The following is a 26784-nucleotide window of genomic DNA, read 5'->3' on the forward strand; positions in this document are numbered from 1 at the left end:
CATTTGGCACCTTCTTTGAGGCTAGGAGCTAAGAAAACATGCATCGGGGCAGCAGGCCCAGGAGAGCTGGTGGGGCGAGGTGCCGTGACGGGGGTGCCGCTTACCGTGGCCAGAAGGTTCATTCACGATCCGGCTTTCTGAGGGGGGGAAAGGGTGTTGCAAAGGGAGATCAGGTGGCCTGTGTGACACTGTCTGGCCCCCGTGCAAGCTCTGAGAGACCCCATCTCGCCGGTGCTGTCACACCTCCCCTCCGTCACTTTCCTTTCCTGCTGCTCCTTTCCCTCTCGTCCTCTTCCCTGTCCTCTAACCCGCGCTTCCTTTTCTCCTGCACACTCACTCCTTCCCTCACCCTTTCCCAGCTTTCCATCTGCATACAATTTAAGATCCAGACTCTAGGGAACGGAGAGGTCTGGCAGGCAGGGGGCGTGGTTATTTGTGCGTGTCTGTGTGTGTGTGTGTGTGTGTGTGTGTGTGTGTGTGTGTGCGTATGTGTGTGAGGGGGGGGAGTGGATCAGGAGCTGGGGGGAGAGGAAGCTTGTACAGTTTGTTTTACTGGACCGCGCGCTGGCTCTGGCGTGAGCGCAGCTCGGCATCTGGAGCCCAGGGCCAGAGAGAGAGCGGCTGCGGAGAGAGGGAGACGCGAGAGTCACGGAGAGACCGCGAGGGACGAGGAAATGGCACCCAGCGCTGCGCTCTCCATGACTTTCCTCGCCGCCGTCCTTGGGGGACTTGCCTGGCCCACCGCGGCCACTGGTTTCTGGGAATATCAGCAGCCGAGTGTGCTGAACGTAAGCCCTTTTTTTTATGCTTCTCCGCCTGGCAGACAAGGCCTCTGACTGCAGCATGGCAGTGAGCAGGACTTTCGCAGCAACTGCGTTCGGCAACGTACTCTGGTTCGACCATGTTCTTACTGTCTAGGTAGGCCAGCATTGGACAGGCAGGTTTTGCAGTGTTTGTCTGGGTTTCTTTTCTCAAATGTGGTAGTGGGCAGTTTGGGTCTCATGGTTTTTGTGCTTGCTCTGAAGACTCGTGTGTGTGTGTGTTTGTGTGTGTGTGTGTAGTGGGGAGGGGGCAAGGGTCAAAGACACCCTACTGGGAGTCCTGGCAGAGGGATCACTGCCTGCAAGGGCCTAACCAGCCCCGGCACATCACGGATGGCAGACCCCCAACCAAAGGCAGCTGTAGGGCATCAACACATCTACAAAGGGTGTAGACAGACATTTCTAACTATCGTGTCTGACAGACGCCACACGAGACACCTTTCTCCAGCACGGTTGCCCAATTTTGCACTGAACGAACTTGGGTAGTGTAATTTCACCAATTTTTCAAAGCGTTTAGGGAAATGTGTGTTTATACAACATTGCAGTAGTTTGTGATTCTTAACTGACTGTGTTATGATGTCCATAGAGATTTTGCGGATAATGTTCCATCAATGTCACTTGTGTTTTTTTCTGCTCAACATTGTATCCTTTGTTGAATTTGTAGCTACTAAAAAAAGATGAGAAAAAGTGAAGAAGCCGATAGTCGAACGCCTGGGCAGGGCCAGCATAAACAATGTGTGTACAGTTCATTGTGACAAAAGGGGCTGCCGGGACGGGGGTATGTGGGACTGGGGTCCAACAAAACTCCCCTCCAGCAAAGAAAGGGAAAGACTGCATCTGGGTCCCGAAATGTGTAACCCATGGACCACATTGTCATGGAAGAGTCTCGGAGAATAGAGGCATGCACTGCCACTTACGCATACACACATACACACAAACATACACTCAATCTGGAGTGGGTCCTGGGAGTCGGCCGCAAGCACATCCCAGGTCAGCTCAAAATGCAGTCGGCCTGTGGGAGACAAGAAGCCCTTTGCGATGTTGGGATAAAACAGAGACAGTGCCTGGAAATGAAGAACGCAAAGCAGAACTACTGCTGAACCGTGCACTGAATGCAATCTTTGTTTGTGCGCCAGTGGGCTGAGATGATCTGAACTGCAGAACACAGACGTAGTTCAAGATATTTTGAGCATTTTAGTGCCATTTGGGTTGGGCAATGAACTGGGAATTTCTTGGGTATTCTCTGTCATGAAAATTTCTCACATTATTCATGTATCAGCTTATACCACCACATTTCCTATGCACTTCCAGTGATTTGGACATGTAAAGTTCTCATAAAACTGCTTACAGATAATCAATGCAGAGGTGACAGTGACAGTTAGTTTTCTTTTTAATTGATTCCATCAATTTTGCTATATGTCTTCACGTTTTTTGGAAAATCTAATATTACTCTAGTTGGGCAACCATTAAACAGCCTCCCACAATTCTCTCCACACATGGCTATCGCTCATGCACAGTGCGGGCCACTCTTGGCTTTCATTTTGGTCTGTGCGTGCCTTCTGAGAATCAGGAGAACCAAGGGTTTAACGCATCTCTGTACCCTGGCTGACCTCCATTCGCTCCTGCTCCGTGCCAAGCCCCGCCTCCTCTCTTCCCAAAGCAGCAATCAATCACACTGTTTAGAGTCCGAATCAAAAACACCTTGTCTAGCAGAGAGAGGCCAGGCGTGGCTTCAATCCCTGAGCTACGAGGTTGTCTCATCTCCCGCAAGATCATTTCAGAATCGCTGTACCCTACATTTAGCCAACACTTTTCCAAAGCAACTCATCATTTTAAGCAACCTACAACTACACACACACACACACACACACACACACACATTTTCTGAACCGCTTGTCCCATATGGGGTCACGGGGAACCGGAGCCTACCCGGTAACACAGGGCGTAAGGCCGGAGGGGGAGGGGACACACCCAGGACGGGACGCCAGGCCGTCGCAAGGCACCCCAAGCGGGACTCGAACCCCAGACCCACCAGAGAGGAGGACTGTGGTCCAACCCACTGCGCCACCACACCCCCCACCTACAACTATCTACCCATTTATACAGCTGGGTAATTTTTTTTTGGAGTAATTTAAGTACCTTGCGCAACAGTAGGTGAGATTCAAACCAGTAGAATTTTGATTGAAAGGTAGCAGTACCAACCGCTATGCTATCAGTTGCCTCATCTGAACCTTTCTTCAATTTAGATATAGTAAGACACAGTTCATTCAGTATGCCGCTTACCTTTCCATGTATTCATTTGGTTAAAAGTTTTCTCCAAAGAACTTACAATGTCAAGCTACTTACAAAGATTTACACCCATTTTTACAGCGCTAAATGTCACCAGCCCCCTGACACAGCTAGGGATAATCCACATACACCTGACACTTGGGCTCATCCTTCCCTGTCAAAGGGTTTGGATGAAAAGCCAGAGGAAAGGGTTAAAGGAAGGTCTGCTGCAGCATAAGGGCCAGAGAGGAATGCAGTCCACAGGATGTCTTGCATTAGTTCACACGAAAGGCCTTTGTTTGTCCCACAGCTCGAGAGCGGGCGACATCAGGGGGCAATATGCGCTTGCGACTGGCCTCGTATTATAGGAATGTGTAAATGGCAAGAATGGCGGGCCCAATATAATCGTCCGATTGAGTGAGAGACATGGGAGGGAAGGACCCGAGTGTCGTAGGAGCCCGATGGGAACAAAGACGCTTTGTGCGCCAGAAGGCGACCCCAGGCAGGGCCGCCGGCAGGCCCGAAGGGGCGTGTGACAAACAGAGCGGGTGGGCGACGTCCTTTGATACCACAGCTGAGCAGGAGACCCCTCCTGTGAAGGAGAAGTAGGAGGTGGAGGAGAGAGACAATGCAGGTCTTATTGGCAGACCTGGCTTCAGAGCTAAATACGATTTTTGAGGGTGTAAACGGCTAAATTTTGTAAAAATGCTCCAACAGACTCAGTGTAGATTAGACCTTTAACCACAAAGGATGGTTTTAATACCTGTGGGAAGAAGCAACAACTTTAATAAACTGATCCATCTTTGGCACCTTGCTCAAGGGGTACTACTGCAGAGTTTTCCCTGGGATTTAAGCCAACAGTCTTCATGTTACAATTCAGTGCCCTTAACCAGCACATATCCTGCTGGCCCTGATATCTGATATAAAGGATGGCAAAACTGGCACAGCAGGTAGTACTAGTGCCTCACAACTCCCGATCTGTGGGCTCAGACATGGGATTGAATCTGCCTCTGTCTGCGTGGGAGTTTCCTCCAGGTGATTCAGTTTCCTCGCGCAGTGCAAAGATACGTGTTTCAGGTGAACTGGTGACTCTAAATTGCTGGTAGTGTGTGTGTGTGTGTGTGTGTGTGTGTGTGTGTGTGTGTGTGTGTGTGTGTGCATGTGTGTGTGTGTATATGTATGATTGCCCTTGCCAGGGTGTTCTCTTCCTCACGCCCTGTGTTTGCAGAATAGGCCACCATGGACCACTGTGATTCTGCATTGGACAGTTGATTCTTAATAATGGATGAATTAACAAATGCTTCAGAGAATAAACATCCCACTCACGTTTCCCACACACTCCAATGTCATTCCTATCTGCTTTTGCTGTCAGTGTCTGATTCAGCCACGTTGAGACCTGTGTATGGTTATAAGCTTCTCTAGCCCCCAGTAATCCATTGTAAATTCTGTCTCTGCTGCACAGAGGTCAACAATCACCTGACTTTTAGTCACAGGCAAGTGATGTAATGCTGCCAAGGTATGAAATGCACTATATGTTTTTATGTTTGCTGTATCGATCCTTGTAGGAGACCCGTAAAATATATATCATGTCTTGGGTTTCTGGTGAAGATTTCACTATGAATGCTGTAGACATGGAAGTGTTTAACACACTGCACAGAAACAATATTTCATCTAATGAAAATGGGCAAAACTGAACCATGTGAGACCTTCCCAAACATTTCCAGCTGGGTTTTTCGCTCACATACTGCCCACATGTGATTTTGAAGGCCCGCATGGAAAGCAGAACCTTGGAGTGCTTCGGGGGCATCTTGTTTGCCAAAGACAGAGTTTTTTGTATTAATTCTGCCACTTTTTTGGGGTGGAGGAAATGTGCTCCAGGGGCTCCCATCGTCTTGAATTAAAATATAAGTGGAGCTGAATGCATTTGCATTTATATTTATTCGTTTATCAAAAGCTTTTCGCCAAAGTGACATATATCGCTGAGAAAAACACAATGAGTGCATTACATTGACAGCAGAAGAGACTTGGATGCAGATATGTGATTCTAATACGAAAATCAATTTTAAAGATCTGATTCCTGCTTCTTCCCCCAGCTGTGCGGAAAGGGATATTTCCTCAGCGAGCTCAAAACCTGCCTGCCATGTAACTGCAAAGGTCATTCGGAGAACTGTGAACATATCACAGGGATTTGTATAGTAAGTGTGTTCCTCACCCACACAGTGAATAGTTTTAATGTACGAGGTTATTCTCAGGATGATTGAAAGTTGAGTATTCTGTGTGTCTGCCCAGACACTTGGATTTTATTGCACGTGTAGTACCTTATAATAGCTGCATAAGAGTACATTAATAAACAAGACTGACAGGTCACTTTGAGGGCTCAGGTCAGGGCTGCATTTAGAGCAGGCATAACAACACAACAGGGGGTTTATTCTAGGTTCCATGCAGTGAAAGCAGGTCCCTCGCTCAAATCAGAACCTGCCTTCTACACCAACTCTTGTTCTATTAGTTGGACTTGAAGACCTTTCTCACATTTACATTTACATTTACACATCTATGACGTAACTACTGAGATGGACCTGTGTGCTTGTTGACCTGTGTTGCTCCCTTGAATATGTCCAACCAAGGACACATGGTTCTTTTCTGAGTGTGTCCAATGTCCCCTGGTACACAGGACTGCCAGAACCACACGACTGGGGATTTCTGTGAGAGGTGTATTGACGGGTATCTCCCTGAAACCACCCCTGAGGGCCATCATGTCTGCCGGCCGTGTGCCTGCCCTGTTGCAAAACCCTCCAACAAGTAAGTAACAACACATGTTGTCTTTGCATAGTGGGAAGAAAGTGGGAGGAGTTTGGGTGTGGCTGGGAAGGGCTAAGCCTTGCCTGAGGAAGATGGGATTAGGTGCAGTGGGTGACAGCTGGTGATGGTAGAACTGGGAGGATGGAGGGGGCCAACCGAGAGGGGTGAAAGAACTGCCCACTTAGGCGCTACTCTCATGTTCATGTTCGTCTCTGCCCCTACTAGCTTTGCCCTGCACTGCGATAAGAGGAGCGGAATCCTGCGATGCCTCTGCCAGGAGGGCTATGCGGGACACTACTGTGAGAGGTTCGTCATCACAGAGTATCTAGGACTCAAAAAGGGACTCCAGCCACAGTTATCATCACTGGAGCTCTGTGTTTCTGAGCTTTGCTTCTTCAATTTTTTGGCTGTTTTGTTTTGACATTCAATTTAGGGGCTTATATATTTTATGCATAGAAAATAAAACAGAGCTCAGTCGACTCCGGGGGAATTAATTAGCGTAATTTTCTTGGAGCTGATAGTGCAGGAATTGCACCAGAGGCTCCAGCTGCTTTTCATTTCCAAACTGTGTCGATGCTCCTGCTAGGTGTGCACCGGGTTACTATGGGAATCCCTTTGCCTTGGGCAACTCCTGCAAGAAGTGTGACTGCAATGGGAATTCAGACCCCAACCTGATCTTCAACGAGTGCCACAATGTGACGGGTGTCTGCCTAAACTGCTGGGGCAACACAGCGGGTGCCAACTGTGAGCGCTGTGCACCGGGTTTCTACGGGGATGCCATCAGTGCCAAGAACTGCAGGGGTGCGTGTCCACGGAGAGTATCTGGGAACCTCTGTCAGCCCAATGCCACATCACCCATAGTCACTGTGACATGTACAGAGGGATGCCCAATGTAAAATTAAAGTTTTAGGCTGAACACATAGAAGTGGCTGTGCTGTTGTACCTTTAAGTATGGTATCTACCTGACAAGCATCTTCATAAGTCATATTTAATAAACAGTGGAATGTTAAGCTTTGTAAAACATTTCAGACTAAGTATTTTTCTAACCACTGAGGAATTACCCTAATACAATGAATAATAATAGATAAAACAACAAAAATAAAAATAAAATCTTCTAGTGCATGATGTGTTCTGACGAGATCATCCGAAAAGGGTTGCTGTTGGCTGGTAGCAGGGAGATCCCTAAAAAAGCTCTCATCTGAATGTGCAGTGTGGATGGGGGGAGTGGATTTTTAGAATTAGCATGGCTTTGCTTTTCAATTTAACCATGGCCATGTGTTAATATGTGGTATGAGTACAATCCCCACTTGGAGTATATTTGCAAAACAGAATACAGGAAAATTTGTCAGACATGTTTACACAGCTGGGGTGGTTGCCTTGATGGGATGTCAGTCAAAGTGTGACAAGTGGTCCTTGGTGTAACCTTTACCAGAGAACAATCTGTGCAGTATGGAAAGTATTTGACTTTGTTTTGAGTTTCATTAGTACCTTGGTTTGTACCATTCCGCGTTTGCTCTTGTGATCAACTGAAATTTTCCGCTACAGGATAAATATAGCCTCGGTCACTACTGTAGTTATCTCTCTTAAATCTTACCATTCTACTACCAGACTGATTCAGCTGTAGATTTTATGAGATACACTGTGGAAAATAATGAGAAATTCAGGTTATCGCTGACAGTTTTAGGATGTGTGCAGCATATCACCCCGTGCAAAAATTCAAACTTTACCCAGGTGTTGATGTCAGTACATAAATTGACATGGATGTTGCTGATAAACCGTGTCTCTTTCCTTTCAGAGTGTCAGTGCAATAAGTGTGGCACAGCATCATGTGATGATAGGACAGGTGTGTGTCACTGCAAGCCAGGGGTCACTGGCCAGCTGTGTGACCAGTGCGAGGTGAGGAGCTGAGAGCCACTTTCCAAGGTGGTTAAACTTTGCATCATGGCACTCAGCCAATAGGGCTCCTTGATCCAACCCATATGTTTAATCCTTCTTCCAAACACTTAGCCCAGTCTTTTTAGCAGGATCATCTCACAAAAGTATAAACACAAATAAAAAAGCACAAATACATGTGCTTTGATGAGTGCTCACACATCATTCACCCAAATGACTAACAAATATTTTCAACATCTGATGCAGGATGGCTACTCTGGATTTGGCAGCTGCATGGGCTGTAGGAAGTGCGAGTGTGCGGTAGCAGCACTCAGACCCACCTGCCACCCTCTCACCCTGAGCTGCCAGTGCCATCTGGGGGCTGGAGGCCGGTACTGCGAGCGCTGCCAGCCTGGCTATTGGGATTACGGGCCCCAGGGTTGCAAGAGTAAGTCATAGAAAAACCCCTCTGCTCCACTGAGGGATGCAGCTACACTCACTCTCAGAACAAGCAGATGTGAAAATGGAATGTGGGACTGTTGAGGTTTTTCACACGGCATCGCCTGTACATTCAAGGGATGTTCCCACGCCCACACTTCTGTGCTGATGCGGATTTCTGCACTCATCTCACTGGGTTTTCCTTCGATCGTCTGAATGCCGTGGCAGGGTTTAGACAGCATTGGTCTCCTATGACATCACTGCTTGAGCTAGGCCTCATATGAGCAGTTGCCAAAAGGCAGTGTTAAGAGCGAAAGTGCAGATGTCCACGGATCCTGGCCAAGAGACCTCTGAATCGGGCCCGGCGTCACTGAAATGTGGCTTACACACCCGTCTGCTTTAGTGCTTGAAAAGAAGTCAAACAGAGCGCAACATGTGCTATGTGCTGAAATGCCTGTCTGGTCTATAAAATGTAGGGTGTGACTGTGCTGGAGGACTATGTGACTTGGATACTGGAGAATGCCTGCCGGAAACCTCCATCTCCTCCCAGGTCAACGTCTGCAACATCAGTGAGTTACCCTGATGTGGCTGATGAAGTATTCTCAAAATTTGTTCCTGCGATTACTTATCTTTACAATGGCCAGTATTCCCAGTACCTAAACAAATATCCTAACAGGGTCAGCAGGATCCAAGCAGTGTTTGCAGTCTAAAATTAAAATCCTCTTAAGTGAATTCCTGCCTTTTGTGTCTACCTTTCAGGCTGTGATGAGTGCATATTTTACTTGATTGACGACATCAAAATGTCTAACAAGACTCTGGACGAGCTCAAGGCCAGTGTGCTGAACATCTCCACAGGAGCTGCAGCCAATGACCGTCTCAAGTATTACAACTACACTGCTCTTCTGCTGCAGGTGAGTTCCCTCTGATTTTAGCAGAACTGGCCTCCAGTTCAACGAAAAAGTACTTTGCCTCTCTTTGCCTTTTATGAAGAGTTCCACTGTACTATTTCTAAAGGAGAGTGTGATCCTGGGAATAATAACTTTAAAACTATTTCTTTACTTAGAAATGTAAGTGGAAGTGCTTTTAGCAATGATGGGAGAGCACACTTCAAGCTTACCGAAAGCGTTATGCTGAAGAAAGCTACCTGCTAAAACACGTACATCCCAAAAAATAAAGTCTTTCAGTAAGCTTCAAGCGTGCTTCCCCCATCATTGCTCAAAAACCTACATACAACATGGGGTTTCCAGCACCCAACCCCTTCATTCCTGATTTTACTCCAAGCTGAGCTTGTCTTTTTCTTTTTTCTAAGCGAAAGTGTTCACCATGTTCTTTTTTTAGGTTTTCATTGTGTTGTTACTTTATCTTCAGCTCTGAGGTTAACAGGATAATAATTGCCTTCATAACAGAAACAGTTTGTAGGATGGAAGAACAAGTCCAGGCAAATGAAAGCGGAAACAGCAGAGATGGAGGAGGCAGCTAAAACTCTGCTGACAAACATGAATCTTTTAGGAGCTCAGGTATGGGTGTATGACCCCCCCCCCCCCCCCCAGGCAGTGTAAAGGGGGCTTCAAAACTTGATTTTTGGATTTTTGGGTTGGGTTTTAATTGCATGTAATATTAGGTCCAGAAGTAACAGGAAAGGTCAGAAACTGACACTTACTTGTGTCATGAAGGAAACCTTTGTGATGGCATTGGGGCAAAAAATGGACAGAGACACCATGAAGACCTTGACCTTGGCAGACAAGCTGGCCATAACCCTGACCTCTCTGAACATGCTGATTGAAGGTAAAGACTGATAGGTTACTGATGCAAGTCAAGGTTAAACAAATGTAGAATGAGTTTTACTCGCTAGTGGATTGTTGTATTTTCTTAAGTCCTTTATTTATCCCTCTGTGAACACCCACCTCTAACTGTGCCTTCATCCTTTTTATCCACCCTCTCTTATCAGAGATGATTAGTGACTGGGATCGCTACAGCGTGCACCAGGATGTGGACCCCGCAGTGATTAAGCAGAAGACCACCGAGGCAGAGAAGATGGTGAACCAGATGAGGGCACTGGACCTGGACCCCTATGAACCCATCGCAAAAAATGAGTCGACAGATGCCGACGAGCGTGAGTAGCGAAGGAGTTGTGGTCCTATGTGCATTATGAGTAAGGGTATCAGAAAATACAGAGAAATAACGATGTGTATGTGCATGACTGTGTGTGCATGCATTGTGCAGTCCTTAGGCGAATCCGTCAGCTGGAGAAGAAGCTAGTGAGCACGGATACCCGTGTCTCCCCTGTGCGGGACCACCTCTCCCAGCTCAGCAATAAGCTCTCTGAAGCCCAAGACTTCCTTCAGAGAGCTCAGAGCACCGTACATCAAACTCAAGACAAGAACAAGGCCAACATCCTCAAATTCCAGAGGTTTGAGGTAACTCCCCCAGATGAGGTGTCTGAATACCCCAAATATCTTCTGCCCTATGCCAGACTTTTAGCTCCTGCTTGTCTTCATTTCTCAACATGATTTCAACTTGGAAGTTTAGGGTCCCTTTCTGCTTAATAGTTTATCTCCCAAGGCTGAAGTGACCAAGGAGTATTTGTGTGGTCCAATGGTGTACATCGGTCATTTTCAGATTTATCATACAAATTAATTTCGTGATAACTTTGTCAGGAAATTCATGCTCATTGAATTCTTCTCTCAGTTTTCACTGAAGAGACATTGATGAGTTGTGAACTTATCATCTAGAAGTCAATTCCTGTATTGCCAGGCACACAATAGCCGGTATAAATATTACTGAGAACACAGGCATACCGCAGAAATGTTACTGAAGAATTCTGGAAATGTTAAACACGTTGTACCTTCAGTTCTCATCTTTTGGAGGACATATTGAAACTGAATCACAAAGCCACTGCACATTTGCATTTGAACAAGATGCATGACTGCAGAGAATGAGCTTTGAAAAAATCTGGGTTCATGTGTTCCAAAAGGCAACTGCACAGTTCATTATTAGTCATTCTGACATAACAGACTCTCAAAGGTTACTAACAAAGTCATGGTAATAATTAAGGGGAATTTACTGCAAACAATGAAATCCCAAGAACATGTCTGCCACATTGCAGCACCGTATGACTCTTCTAGGCTGTTATCAGTCAACAATTATCTGTGTGAATTGTTTCACTGGAAATTAATCAGCCATGCTATTTAAGACTGAATGGTAACACAGGAACCCAGCTGTTGTAGACTGTTAAGAGCTGAGGGTTGGGTGGAGCAGAGCACTGAACAGTGTTGCTTGTGTATAAAAGGTACACACAGCTGCTGGCTGCTATTGTATTAACGTTCAGCCTGGTCAACATCTGTACTAAAGGGAGGCAACGGAGTACAATGTAAAATGAAAGTGATAAAATGTAACTTCTTATGCTAAGAACATCTTGAGAAAGAGAACTGAGACAGCTCTATACATCCATACATTCAGCTACCCTTATGGTTCTGGTTCATCTTATTGCTGTAATGGAGAGCTGTCCAGCAGCAGCACACATGGAGGCAGTTTGCAAAATCCCTGCGAAAACTGTTGAGCATCAGCCAGCAGGGCCTGCTGTGCATGGGCCAGGCCTTCATCATCAGATGGCTCAGAATGGGGAATTGCTGAGATCTGAGGCCATCTCTGATCTGTAACTCCTCTATCCACAGGAGGAAATAGCCAGAATCAGCAAAGCATTAACTCTCCTATAGGGATATTCTGGCCTGTTGTGATCCAAAGGCCTGAAACAATGAGTTCAGATTTTCAGAGGCACGACCATGTTTAATGCAAGCAGCTGAAATTTCAGATGACTGTAGTAAATTCAGAACTCTTAAAATGATTTTTATTGGCTTTATGCACAGCACAGATTGAAAAAATCATACAGGTAGAAAATATAACGACTAAAAGCAAATATGTCCATATACATAGAGTGAGGGGTCAGGGTCAAAAGGTTACAATTTACACACATACGGTTTGGACAATGACATGACATGACATCACCTGAAACCACTTGTCCCATGCGGGATCACGGGGAGCCGGAGCCTAACCCAGCAACACAGCATGTAAGGCTGGCGGGGGAGGGGACAAACCCGGGACGGGATGCCAGTCCATCGCAAGGCACCCCAAGCGGGACTCGAGCCCCAGACCCACCAGAAAGCAGGACCCGGTCCGACCACGGCACCACCGTGCCCCCTGGTTATAATTCATCACAGGTGTAATCAAGTAGCACGTTCTACTAACTTTCAGAAGGTTGTCCAGATATTCTAGAATTCAATAGAATTGCCATGCATATTAAATATCATTTTTTCAAGTGAGAGAAATGTTACATTTTTCCCAAACACAATGTTGAAACCACCCCAGCTGTAGAGCAGCTGAGAATCTGGAATAAGTTCCTCTACCCATCCTTTTTCCCTTCCTTCCTTGCTCTCTCACATCTAGGATGAACAACAAAAGCTAATGGAGAACTTTGCAGATGTGAACAGTACCTTACAGGGGGCAGATGAAATCATCATTGACACAGGAAATGTGGCTGTAGACCTAGAAGATATGGTCAAGGTAAACAATGTATTTTACTGAGAAAACTGGGTACATTAAGACACTACTCACACTTTAGCTAAAGGCACATTAAAAATGTGTATTTAGATCTACTATTCTGTACAGTTTCATGAATTACAGCATACCAGTAGGTGATATGGAGACCTAGCCAGCATCTTTCTTAGTAACTTTACATATTTAACATTGTGTATTATGATCTCTCGTTCTTAAGTAAGATTCAAAATTTGTCTGTATATGGCCATTCATAGAATGTGACAGAATTCCATGCAGCTATTGATGGAGCCAGTAAGCTTCTGAAAGAGAAGATGGAAAACCTCTCCCTTGCTGATATAGACCTGGTCCAAACAGCCATTGATCATGCTAATGAGCTTCTAAAGTTGGCAAATGAGCTGGAACGGTGAGCCTCAAAAACTGAATCCCTCCCTACGTGTAAGACAATGTGACAAAGATTCATTTTAACACATCTTCAGCTTTTAGTCAGTCTTGTGATTAATACTAAGGCCTTTCTTGCTGGTACTGATCTTAGCCACTGTCTTTTAAAGTCTGTTTCTTTTTTTATTTTGATATGTCTGTTTGCTTACGGTGGGGGGCGCGGTGGCGCAGTGGGTTGGACCGGGTCCTGCTCTCCAGTGGGTCTGGGGTTCAAGTCCCGCTTGGGGTGCCTTGCGATGGACTGGTGTCCCGTCCTGGGTGTGTCCCCTCCCCCTCCGGCCTTACGCCCTGTGTTGCCGGGTAGGCTCCGGTTCCCCGCGACCCCGTATGGGACGAGCGGTTCTGAAAATGTGTGTGTGTGTGTGTGTGTGTGTGTTTGCTTATGACTGTGTTGAGTGGACCAGTAAGACATGTGTAGGGAATTATTGCCCTTTTGCCCTTTGATGCTTGGTCATGTCATCAACTCCTGAGATAGTTAACATGCTTTAACTTCATGCCAAATTCACTTGATTTCTTTTGCTTTTATAATGAGCCTGTTTTCTGTTATTGTTTTAAGAATTACAAGTGTCTAAAGAGCTACTTTTAAAAAGGTGTTGTTTCGGAGGGACACGTGATCTATTGATTTCATTGCAGACTGTGATTGTCTCAAGCTTTTTCCTCACATGCACATATCCTTTACACAGTGATCTGAAACACAGTGACACCAACGGCTTTGTCGAAAAGGCCATTAATGCTTCCAATGTGTATGAAAATATCGCCAAGTTCATTGAGGAGGCAAACATAACTGGACTAACGACCCTTGAATTGGCAAACAGAGCTGAGGATGTAAGTGTCACACAAAGAATATGACTCCTGTTTCTCTCTCATTACTGAATATTAAATTTGTAAAGTAACACATGCAACTATCAAATCTCAGTATGCTTGGTGCTGTTTTCCCATCTATGCTATCTTTCTATTCCTCTTTACTTCGGATTTTTATCCACCATATTCCCCTGTCTTAAGATTTGATGAATCCATCTCATTGCCCACAATGTTCTCACACTGTATAGTAAATTGTTACTTCTCATACGTCTTCAGTGGGCCCTCTGCTTAACTGCTTTACATTATTTTGTCCACTCCATATGGAGGCCATTTCTGGGATCAGCACACAGCTCAGCCATCTGAAGACAGAGAGTGACAGCGTCTTCAAAGAGTCTGTCTCTTTACAGTCTGAACAAACTGGTAATATGTTTTTGAAGTTCTGTCTTTTTAAAGTATGATGTCTTCTAGGACTATGGCTAATACATTGTTTGTTGGTGTCACTAATAACGAAATACCCACTTGTACAAATGTGTCAAGTACTGCAAGCTTTGGTCAAAGCCATCCCCTAAGCAATGAATGAATCGATCAGTCAAGTCTTACTTCCTTAAAATGTTTTTAAGCAGGATCAGTAAATGTCTGTCTGTGCAACAGATGCTCTTACATTGTTTTTGTTTATTTGCTTATAATTTCACATATATATGGCTATTTATGATACTTAAATCTACATTCTCAGAGCTGGAGTCTGTAGTGACTGACAACACAAACTACGTTGAAGAAACGAAGGAAATGAAGGACAACATGAATGAGAAGCTGTCAGCCATAATTAATGAGATCAATGACATAGACAAAGGTAATAGATCCCCGTCCACCTTCTTTAATCCTGTTAGATCACGTTGTTTCTCATACCTAAAAGACCTGGAAGTCACTGTAGATGAGTTGGTGTTCGCCAATTCTTATGATTTTCTTAAGACTTTGAGGTCTTCTCAAGTATATTTCATTAAGAAACCTTCAGTCTGAGATTCAAGTTTGTGTCAGGGTGAGAAATTGATGTCGTCACTGCCTATGTTATATCTCCATGACTGAACCCCACAGGCCAGACAACACAGCGGCTGCAATTCACTAAGGAAGTGGCAGAGGCAACTCTAAACAAATCCGTGGAGGTCTTGAGCCGAGTCAGTCCCATCCATGAGAAGGTGGAGGAGTGGTCTAACAATATGAGGAACAATGAGTACTCCACTGCAGCCTATGACCGCACCGTTGTTTCTGCTGGGGAAGCAGGTGCCTACAATGGCTCATCGTTTTCACCAGACTGATATTTTTCTGTCTCTACTATTGTCTGAAAATATTGTGTTCGCTTGTTGCTTTTTTCTATTATTCATAATTTGTCTTCATGGTTTCAAGCATAGAGGTTGTATAATGCTCTTGTTGTGCAAATCATTATGTAATAGAATTTAACTATTTGGAGAGTTTTGTGTAAGAATTCATCTGATCGATATTTCATACACTGTATGATGTGTTACCTATAGTGAACAGCCTGTCAGAGCTTGTCCCACAGCTGCTGGACAAACTGAAAGTGGTGGAAGGAAAACGACCAGCAAATGTTTCCACCAACATCATGCGTATTAGAGAACTCATAGCCCAAGCAAGGAGCGTGGCCAAGAAGGTACAATGCAACCTGGTGGACTGCTTGACCAATCAGAGTACGAATGACCTCAGCCTATGAGAACACAAGGAACAATTAATTAAACAGTCCAATCACAATAAACAATCAGTCTGACCAAAGAGGACTGTCCAGTCAACAAAATTTAAGATAATAAAGATATTGTCATTATTTTGAGGCCTGCATACTATTGGTTATATAATGGGTCCTCATTTTTTTATTTATCGAATTATAGACAGACTTCTTGTCCCGGTTGTGGGACTGTGTATTTTATTTTTGTTTATTTGTCTTATATCCTATCATCTTTTCTGAATTAACTAAGTCTCTTATGTTTTTTTTTAGGTTTATTTCATCTGCCTTGTTGTCTGTTTTTCAGCACCTTGTTTGTGTCCCCTAGGTGCAAGTGTCCATGAAGTTCAACGGTCAGTCAGCAGTCGAGGTTCAGACGCCTATGAACATGGAGGAGCTAAAATCTTTCTCATCCATCAGCCTCTACATGAAAGTGGACCTGGAGAAGGAACCCATAAGGGACCGCCTTGTTTTCTACCTGGGCAACAAAAATGTGAGGGTGCCCACTTGTTTCAGTCCTGAGTTCATTTTAATAAAACCCCAGTAGGCAGCAAAAGGGAAGTCTAGCAGACATGTATGAAGTCAGGGATGCATTTGCACTGTGTAGGAAACGGTCCAGATGGGCTGAACACCACCAAGATGAAAGGGAGTCTTGCGAAACTCAGTGAATGGGAGGGAGACTCTGCACTCTGTATAGAGTGGACAGTTGCCTTTTCACTGGTATCCAGGATGTGGGCGGTAGAGTTGTTTTTGTCTGTCTTCAAAGCAAGCGTTCATTTACATAAGTGTCATTATCCTTCCTCCCAAGCAAACACACTCATGCCCAGGATTAATGAATTTTGCATTTTTCTCCCTGAGTCACTGCTGTTTGTTTCTGCTCTGTTACATCTCAGGCCGCAATTAGCAGTTTCTTTAATTCGAAATTTCTATTACTTCAAAAGATATCACTGCTGCTAAACTACTGCAAAAATAGTTGCTATAGTTTTCTTTATGGTAATAGTCTTTTTTCCTTTCATTTTGTGCTTTTTACTGTTTCCATTTTCACGGTGGTATGTTCTAAGTACAGATTTCAATGTCTTTCACAAGTATTTCTTACATGCCTAAAATCTAGAAAGAATAATGGAGAAATAAATGTTCATCATTTTTTGCCTCACAAGGGAATGAAAGACTACATGGGACTCACCATCAAGAATGACTATTTGGTCTATGTCTACAATCTCGGGGGCGAAGATGTGGAGATTACCCTGAGCTCGAAGCCCGTCAGTACATGGCCCCCATTCTTCAACCTAGTCAAAGTGGAAAGGTACTGCATTCGCAGCCCCACACAAGCCCAAATGCTGCTCATGCTGGAGTTCTGTGTGGATCCTGTGTGTCAGCGAAGATAATCAAGCGTTTGTGTGTGCTGGCAGGCTGGGACGCCATGGAAAGGTGTTCCTCACTGTGCCCAGCCAAAGCACCACGGCAGAGCAGAAGTTCATCCAGAAGGGTGAGGCCCCCGGAACAGACTCGCTGCTGGACCTGAACCCCAGCAACACAGTCTTCTTCGTGGGGGGTGCCCCTCCAGACTTCAGGGTATGTCTGTCAGCCTCCACGGCCGTCCTCCCTCCCTGGGGCCGGAAGGGGGGCAGACTGCTGCCGTTAGTATCACCTTTCATGGTGGGCTGGTCTTCACCAGATGTCACACTGCACTGAACACATGTTCCTTTTCCCTCTCTCATCAGCTGCCCTCTGCATTGAGTTTGCCCCCCTTCGTGGGCTGCATTGAGTTGGCCACCCTCAATAATGATGTCATCAGCCTGTACAACTTCAAACGAACTCACAAGATCAACACAGCGGCCGTGCCGCCATGTCCCAGGTGCCCGCAACACTTCTGCCCACTGCATGGTTTAACAATACAGAAACCAGACTGATTCTGTTCTGTTCAAATCGGTTCTCATACCAGGGGGTGTGATGGCGCAACGGGTTTGGCCAGGTCCTGCTCTCTGGTGGGTCTGGGGTTCAAGCCCTGTTTAGCGTGCCTTAGGATGGACTGGTGTCCAGTCTGATGTGTGTCCCCTCCCCCTCCAGACTTGCGCCCTGTGTTGCTGAGTTTGGCTCCAGTTCGCTATGACCCCGCCAGTACAAGCAGTTTCAGCCGGCATGTGTGGTTTCTCATATGACATGCAAATATCACTCAAAGGTCCAATGCAAACCCCTAAAGCGTGATTACTTTTTATTTTACGTGATTTTATGTTTCAGTCCTGAACAGTAAGACACAAAGTTAATTAGTATTAGTATTTAAAAAAAATGTAAGAAGGTTATCAGGATTCATCTATCCTTGTTTTATGCACCTACTTGAGCGATGAGCATCGGTGCATCAAATGGAAAGTAAAAACTAGTTTACTTAAGGATCACATGTCTGCAGCCATGTCTCCTTCTCGTAATGTAATGCACAAATTGTATTTTCACTCAGATGTACGTTGCTTCGGAGAAAAGCGTCTGCCAAATTAATAAATGTAAATGTAAATGTAATTTCCTTTGTAATCCACCATATGAGTTAATTTCTTTTATAAGTATGTTCACTTCTGCATTCTGTACCTGGGAAACCCCTGCTCTTGCTAGTAATGAAACGGAGAACCCTTTTAAACTCTTGTTAAAGTTCTTGGAAACACAACAGGGTTGTGAGATCATTACACTTCTGCACCTTCCCTTACCTTTTAAATCATGTCCCTGTGATTCTAATTCCGTTTGACAGCACTTATTTCTTCTAAAGGTCTTGGGTCTCCTATAGTTTTGGTTCTTTCCCTGTGTCAGGAGACTGAGATAAGGCAGTGTTAAGTACCCAAACAAGGCAGGCACCCAGCTCAGTCAGGAAGAGGCTTATAGCACATAAGGACTAAGAATACACTTTCCATTGCCTCTGCCAGGGTTTCCATTGTTGTTTATCCATTCTTTTCGTTGTAACTGAACCCACTGGGCTCTCTTTGTGTCTGTCTTTGCTCTCTCCCCAGGTACAAACTTGCCTTCTCACAGAACCGTGTTGCCAGTTATCTGTTTGACGGCTCTGGCTATGCACTGGTCAACAACATTGAAAGAAGGGCCAAGTTTAGCATCGTGACCAGGTTTGACATTGAAGTGCGAACCGTGGTAAACGATGGCATCCTTTTCCTCATGGTCAATGAGGTGAGTATTGCGTACTGCCTTTCAGCAAAATTGCATTCATCTCCTGAGCCCTAGCTAAACTGCAAAAATATGAAAAATCTCACAAAATCATGTTCTCTTAATCTGTTTCAGGGTAATTACTTTATATTAGAATTGAAAAATGGTTTCCTGCGTCTTGTGTACGACTTTGGATTCAGTGGCGGTCCAGTCGTCATGGACAGCAACTTAGAGAAACTGAAGATCAATGATGCAAAATATCATGAGGTGAACCATGTGTATCATCATCATCATCATCATCATGTTTTTGTAAACAGAGTGGTGTCACACTGAACAAATAAAAGCACCATCAGTAATTTCTGTTGCTCTTCAGGTGTCCATCATTTATCACCATTCCAAGAAGATCATCCTGCTAGTGGACCGGAGTCATGTGAAGTCCATGGACAATGAGAAGAAAACATTGCCCTTCTCAGATATTTACATTGGAGGGGCTCCTCACAGTGTGCTGCTCTCCAGGTCAACAGTTTAACCACACACTGAAAAGCACACACACAGAACTCCACTGGCACATGGTGTAAAAGAGACTAGCCTCATTCCAGATGCGAGTTAGAAATTTTTAGATTTTACAGTGATACAATGACAGCAGATGCTACCATTGGCATGAGAGTGCATGGCAGTAAATGCTTCATCGTATCAAAGGTTTGAAAATAATGGTCCCTGTTTTCTCCCTCTCACCTAGGCCTGAGCTCTCCTCGCTGGTTGGGCTCAGGGGCTGCGTTAAGGCTTTCCAGTTCCAGAAGAAGGATTTCAATCTTCTGGAAGAGCCAGGGACCATTGGTGTCAGCAGTGGCTGCCCAGAAGACTTTTTTGTACGTAAACCCCTGCTCCCACAACCACCTCACAGACAGAAGCACTTGTGCTCAAGATGCACCGTGTTCAAATCAGTTTGCAGTTCTCTTCCACCAGTGGTAGATGTTGACATCACCGTCATTGACAGGGCTTTTTGCTTCTGGATTGTATTCAACACTACACAGAGATATAAATGTTACACATGCACTTGGGTTGTAAAGTGAAATGAGTGCCTGGGGTAGAGTTTTGGTGTGAATGAATATGACACATTTTCCTTTGTTTCACAGTAATAGCTTTTTGTCATAGTCCCATACACTCCAGCAGGCTGCCATCCTTCAGATCGCTAATTAGCATGCATGGCATGTTAGTTAAGATGCACAGCATCTGTTGAGTTTAATGTGCAACAGAAGGCACTGGCTGTGTGTGGATCCTCAATGGCAACTCTGTTTCTCCTTGAAAAACCATGAACCAAATCTGAAAAAACAGGTTCGAACTGTCATCTGTCACGATAACAGGAGTATCCTCGTAGGAAAATCTGCTGGCTAGTGAATTATTCTCAAAGCGTTGAAATGATTTGCTAGGTTTTATGCATGGTATTGAAGATACCTGTAAAATATACTTAGGGGCTGCTTTTCATGTAACTTCTGCTTTTTCATGACTGGAATAACAGTTCAGCGCTGTTTCTGTTTAAAAGTACTCCTACAAAGCATACTTCAGTGGAGAAAACTTCCTGGGGTCCTCTGCAAAGATCTCCCCCTTCGAAATGTTCGAAGGTGGGCTCAACTTCCGCACACTGCAGCCCACCGGCCTGCTTTTCTTCCACAACAGCGGGGTGAGATTTCCTCAGTCTACATCACCAGCACTGTTTCTTTACTCGCATGGGATTTTTTTTGTTTTTACGTTGTGTGATGGGGTGCAGGTGGTGACTGACTCCTTGCAATGTGTCCTTTCAGGCTGACGTGTTCTCCATCTCACTCGACAATGGAGCTGTTGTGCTGAATTCCAAAGGGACCAAAGTGAAATCACATAAGAAGCATTACAATGATGGAAGGCCTCATTTCCTCGTAGCCTCGGTCACTAATCAGAAGTAAAGCTGGTTTCCTATTTAAGACTTGATACTTTAATCACATACAGTGGATTAGTCATGCATGTTGACTTCTGATTTTTGTGTGGAAGTACTGTATACATTTTTTCATCACAAACTGGAATTGGGCTTGAATGCGCTTGGGAGAAAAAGGAAAGAACTGCAGAGAGCTAATGGCTCTCTGTGGAGTTAAACATATCTCTTCTAACTCTCCTAGGTATCAGCTAGTTGTGGATGACAAAGACAAGCAGGACCGGAACCGGCCCTCCCCACCTGCAGTGTCGCCAGCTTCTGTCAGGAGCTTCTATTTTGGGGGGTCACCAAGCAGCACCATCCGCAATTTCACCGGCTGCATCAGCTATGCCTACATCAGCAGGTGACCAACCACTCTGACTGCCTGTCTCAGCCCACTTTAGCAGACCAATACTTCTGATGCAAATGGAGATTCAGTGAGAGAAAGTAGGTCTGTTTTTTCCTCATGATGACTGTTGGGGAGACAGCTAAGGGGCAGAGTGGTTCCCCAGCGAAATGAAGCTGTGACATTTCCTGCAGGCAAGACAGGGACATCGAGCCAGAGGACTTCCAGAGGTACCCCGAGAAAGTCCAGGCTTCCTTCCAAGACTGCCCTGTGCAAACAGCCCCAGTGGCCCTGCAGCACACACTGAGCAGGAGCTCCACCTCCAGGGGCCTGCATGCCACACCCCTGGCTAGGAAGGTAATTAAGTCCAAGAGAGTACACTAACCTACATAGAATACACACACAAATACACTGGCTGAAACCGCTTGTCCTAAGCGGGGTCGCGGTGAACCGGAGCCTAACCTGGCAACACAGAGAGTAAGGCTGGAGGGGGAGGGGACACACCCAGGACAGGATGCCAGTCCATCACAAGGCACCCCAAGCAGGGCCTTACATAGAATATGAAAGGGATATTTACGGAAATGTTGGTGCATGAGCTGCATGTGACTGTATTACACTATGGAAGAAAGATCCAAATTATTATTAGCAGATGTCTGAAGATTCATTCTTTGCTGGAAGACAGTGAGGACACTTTAAGAAGACAGTGATAATTCTTAAGTTGTGCATTTTAAGTTATTCTGAGAGTCTTTCTTTCTACTGTATCTTGTCATTGTGTCTCTCCCCACATCCAGCTGCCACACTTTTTAGCAGGTAAATACACATAATTAAAAGAACACAACTAGTGCCATTTCTGTACATTTTGCCCTGGTATTTCTATTGTATTTCTGTCACACCTGCTATGTAATCCTCTTTGGAAGAGAACATTGGCTGCAAGAGTGAGGTCTAAAATTTAAGAGAATGGTTCTTCTTACTTGAATGGTTCCTCTTTCCAAGGTGGGCAGAGACCAGTCCAGCCTCTTTCAGGACATAAAAGGGCTGCAAAATGATCTCCTTTCACCAGCCACAACAGACACCTGCTACCTGCCCCATAACCCTCGAGCTCCACGTCACGCCTACCATTATGGGGGCACCAGTCACAGCCGTCAGGAGTACACAGACATTCCACAGTCCTTCAGTGAGAGGTCAGTCCTGTGGGAAGGTATAACAATCAACAATCATTTTACATTTTACCATTCTGTGATGCATTCCATCCACAGTGCTTCCGGCTTGCTCTCAAACATGCTTCCATAAGCTCTCATGTTCCCCATATGCTGTGGGAAAACCCTAAGCCTATGTATTTCTTTCAACACAGGTCACACTTCTCTCTGTCTCTGAAGACCCACTCATCTTTTGGCCTCATCCTCTACGTGTCCGACAATGAGGAGGACAACTACATGGCTCTCCTCCTGGCAAATGGGAAACTGGTCTACACCTTCAATGCAGGCCCTCACAAGATCAAGGTCAAAAGCCCAGAGAGGCTCAATGATGGAAAATGGCACAATGTAAGTATTCTTTCGCATTGTAAAGGCTTTCACTGAACTATTATACTCCTATCTGTCATATGTCATAAACTGTTTCCTTTTCTCCTGAAGGTCATTCTCATACGTGACGGTGATGTGGGTCGACTCATAATTAATGGACTCAAGATGGTAGTGGGGCAAGCTGCCAGCTCTAATGGTTCCTGGCAAGTCAGTGGACCCCTCTACGTGGGAGGCGTGCCACCTGGCAGAGCACTAAAGAACATTCAGGTACACCCAGCACCTCACTGCAGGATTTCTGTAATTTTAGATCGATCCCATGTAAGAACCTTCTAAGTATGATATTGTGGAGATACTGGCAGCAAATACATTTCTGTAACAGGCCAGAAGTTTCTATCTCATTAAGTCTACTTCATCATATTTGTCTGGGATTCTCGACAACAGCAACTTGAAGACCTCTTGATATTTATGCTTCTACCCAGTTAATCCAGTAATATATTGAACAAAAATTCAGGGCCTCTTTTGCTGGGGCTTGAGCCATGAACCCACTGATCACACCGCAGCAGCCGATCTGAGCACATTGTACCATGTTTCCCTGTCCTATAGAGGAATTCAGCATACAGCTTCACAGGCTGTGTGAAGAACCTCCAGTTAGATGGCCAGTGGCTGTCTTCGGTGGAAAGCAGTTTTGGGGTCACTCCCTGCTTCGAGGGGCCCTCTGAGGCAGGGACCTACTTCTCAGCAGAGGGCGGATATGTGGTCTTGGGTAATATGCCGTAGTCTCACTGACAAAGCAAAACTGATTCCACGTGTTTCCAAAATATAAGGAAACATCTTAATGTACAAAAACTAGATGTGGTCAAATGTGAGATGTTTTGTGTTTCATCCTTTCAGATGTGGAGTACTTCTAATGGCCTAAAATTACAGACCAATTACAGCCAAGGACTAAAAACTGTCCTGTGTTGTTCTTGGTGAAAGAGATGGTGTAGGTGATCCTCCTCATTGCTCACAGAAAGACCTACAGTTCTGTGAAAAAATATTTGCCCCCTGTCCAATTATCTGAATTTTGGAGCTTTTTGGCATTACATCTGATCAGATCTTTATATATTTTGCAATAGTAAGAGAGACAGAGAGAAAAGAGCCTGAGAGAGAAAAGGTAACACTGATATTGTTTGTGTCATTTCCTTGGCTTGGAAGATGACAAGATGTGCAATCATAAGTGTGAAAAGTACTTGTTTATATAATGTATTATGTCATGCATGCAGCATGCGCATTAAAGGAGATGTGTGTATATGGTCATATTCAAGGCAGAGAGTTGGTATCTGACCATCACTAAATTTTAAAAAATGGTAAAATGCATTAAAAAGCTTTGTATTTTCTGCAGTGACACATGTCATCTGCATTTTGAGTGATCTGGTTTTATTTAGGAACAATTTATCCCATATATTAGATGACATTTTACATTTTCTCTGGAAAATACACAAAACCAGAAGCTTACGTGTTGGGAATATGACATGCTTCTGCACTGCAGTGGTAGGAAGCCCAGTTGGTTTACAGGGAAGGGGCAAAGGAGACTGGTTGAGGCCCCCAGAGTCTTGGGGAACAGAGGCGCAGCTGTTAAATAAAGCACCCGAGCGATTTCGCACCGTACCGTGACCGTCTCAGTTTCACACACACATGCACACTTCTGTGGCCATTACACAAGAGGGAAACATTCCAGGCTCCAGAACTGGGGATGTGAAGTGCGAGGTTCCACGCAGAGCCAGTAAAGCACATGACTTGGTTGAGGGATTGTTGTATGTATATTTACACATGCTGTGTATATTTACTCATTTTCATCACCTTCAGATGACGCTTTCAGCCTGGGGATGAAATTTGAGCTGGCACTAGAAGTGCGTCCCCGTGTGGCATCTGGGGTGATTCTTCACGTCTACACCAGCAACAAGGATTACCTCAGCATATACATCGATAGTGGAGAGGTAAACAGAGTACCTGCCCACCCTCAACACACACTAAAGTAGAGGCACACAGGCACTCTATGGGTCCAGCTCCAATGTTCAGCTCCCTCATGTACACACGCACTGTCCTTCACAGGTAGAAGTGCTGGTGAACAATGGCATACGTGAGTTCTCCACCCGAGTGTCTCCCAAACATGGAGTCTGTGACGGTCGGTGGCACAAAATAACAGGTATGCTGGAAGAAATTAAGATTTGTCTTTTGTGTTTGGCCACAAATCACTTCTCTTGTACTGTCATTTCCAGTATCGGAAGTTAATGTACATATCAGGTTTGCTCTCCTGCTTCTGCTTGTGTGACACTTTCCTGTGGTCTCAGTGATACGGGATGTCAACGTGGTGCAGCTGGATGTGGACTCGGAGGTGAACCATGTGGTGGGAGCTCTCAATCCTCCAACTGTAGAAACCAGGACTCCGGTGTTTATTGGTTGGGCACCAGGTCAGTGGCAAGGCCTACTGTGGGCTCATAGATTTTCACTGTAAATTATGTCTAGTTTCTAATCATTTGAAAAAAAGTGTACAGCATACTACATGCAAATTGCACCATACCACATTCATACACACTCACACACACACACACACACACATTTTCAGAACCGCTTGTCCCATACGGAGTCACGGGGAACCGGAGCCTACCCGGTAACACAGGGCGTAAGGCCAGAGGGGGAGGGGACACACCCAGGACGGGACGCCAGTCCGTCGCAAGGCACCCCAAGCGGGACTCGAACCCCAGACCCACTCAAGAGCAGGACTGTGGCCCAACCCACTGCACCACCGCACATACACACTCTAATTAAACAAATATTCACTTATCTGGACTTCAAGCGTTGTACCATTCACACCAGGCTTTATGGTCCGTAAATGTGCCCCATCACAACAGGAACTTGCCTAACGGGGGGATTTCCCAAAATTATTTAACCACGTTTACTTGAGGGATGAGTTGATTACCTGTGTAATACTGTTACTCTTAACCTTACAACAGTCTTACCGCTGGTCGTACGGCTATTTATATTTTGTGCATTAACAGCTATTCTGTTCTTTTCAGATTCACGCAACAATGAAAAACAGCAAAGTAACTTGGTCTCAGTGAAAAAGTTAATGAGGTATTAATATATTCCTTCTACCTAAATTTTTTTTCTACAGCTTCTCTGCTCCCACAAGGCCTTGCGACCAACAGGCCGTACGTTGGCTGCATGAGAAACCTAGAGGTCAACAAGACTCCAGTGAGCTTCAGGAAGGCCGCTCTGGTCAATGGGGCCGTCAGCGTGAGCTCCTGCCCTGCGGCGTGACATAGGACCAAACGTGCACATCTTCATGGCAACTAGCCACACTGTCTTCCCCACATCTTCCCCGCACATTTCTGCTGTCTAAATAAAGAAAAAGCATGAAACTGCATTGTTGCTGTATCTTAGTTTTAATAAGTTTACTTACATCTTGACTTCCTTTGAATTACATTACATTGAATATCACTGTAATGATAATAAAAAGGTTCAAAACATTTTAAATTTAGGGAATAATGTTCTACTGTAACACTCAGCCTGGTTGTGAACAAAAGGTGTAACTTAAATACATAGAAATTATATGATGTTTAATACATAACAAATACCTGTTGTGCCCCAGTCTCTTCTGAAGGACATCATAGTAAATCCGGACACAACTGGTTTTGTTTACATTATGTTGTTTACATTTAATAAGGGGGACTATATATATTTTCATTTGAAGTGTCTGTTCTGTATTTCAAATGAAACTGTTTTAAATACTGTGCTGAGACATAAAAAGAATCTCATTTCACAGTTAGGAATAAAGACACAGTAAGACAATGCATTCATGTTTAATGTGTGTTTCACCACTCCAGTATATAATATGCTACTAACTGTTCTGATCAACTTTTACAATGTATTTTTTACATATTTTGAACAGAACGAAATAAACACTTCAGCGTTTTGCAAGTGTTGTTTTTTTCCCTTGAGTACACACACACACATACATACATACAGCAAAATATATACATATAATGTACTGTAAGAAAAAAACAGCACGAATGGATGCAGCTTTTTATTGTATAGTTCATACCTTCAGATACATTTCAACGCTTTTAATCCAA

General features: G+C 44.8%; 1 protein-coding gene across 1 annotated transcript; it reads left to right on the plus strand.

The window, feature by feature from the left end:
• Window positions 1–518: 518 nt before the first annotated feature.
• Window positions 519–26615, plus strand: lama4 (laminin, alpha 4). Its single transcript, XM_018743911.2, has 40 exons — window positions 519–788; window positions 5183–5284; window positions 5761–5888; window positions 6114–6194; window positions 6475–6689; window positions 7684–7784; window positions 8028–8208; window positions 8675–8767; window positions 8958–9109; window positions 9605–9715; window positions 9872–9983; window positions 10147–10311; window positions 10422–10615; window positions 12642–12758; window positions 13007–13155; window positions 13874–14015; window positions 14318–14411; window positions 14725–14841; window positions 15084–15269; window positions 15518–15654; window positions 16049–16213; window positions 16878–17023; window positions 17130–17292; window positions 17442–17575; window positions 18711–18882; window positions 18994–19125; window positions 19232–19374; window positions 19598–19727; window positions 20402–20539; window positions 20661–20794; window positions 21009–21167; window positions 21344–21506; window positions 22143–22330; window positions 22501–22690; window positions 22781–22936; window positions 23273–23432; window positions 24515–24645; window positions 24761–24854; window positions 25000–25119; window positions 25824–26615. Exons 1-40 carry the CDS (start codon window positions 675–677, stop codon window positions 25967–25969), a joined length of 5655 nt encoding a protein of 1884 aa, XP_018599427.2. The 5' UTR covers window positions 519–674; the 3' UTR covers window positions 25970–26615.
• Window positions 26616–26784: the final 169 nt, after the last annotated feature.

Source organism: Scleropages formosus, chromosome 1 (genome assembly GCF_900964775.1).
Source record: "Scleropages formosus chromosome 1, fSclFor1.1, whole genome shotgun sequence".
NCBI lineage: Eukaryota > Metazoa > Chordata > Actinopteri > Osteoglossiformes > Osteoglossidae > Scleropages > Scleropages formosus.

What these genes read in the sequence shown, in the direction of transcription:
- lama4 (XM_018743911.2), top strand. Translation starts at nt 675, where the DNA reads ATGGCACCCAGCGCTGCGCTCTCCATGACTTTCCTCGCCGCCGTCCTT. An exon ending in ATATCACAGGGATTTGTATA is followed by an intron (nt 5,285 to 5,760) that starts GTAAGTGTGTTC and finishes CCTGGTACACAG; the next exon opens with GACTGCCAGAACCACACGAC. An exon ending in TGTTTCTGCTGGGGAAGCAG is followed by an intron (nt 15,270 to 15,517) that starts GTGCCTACAATG and finishes TGTTACCTATAG; the next exon opens with TGAACAGCCTGTCAGAGCTT.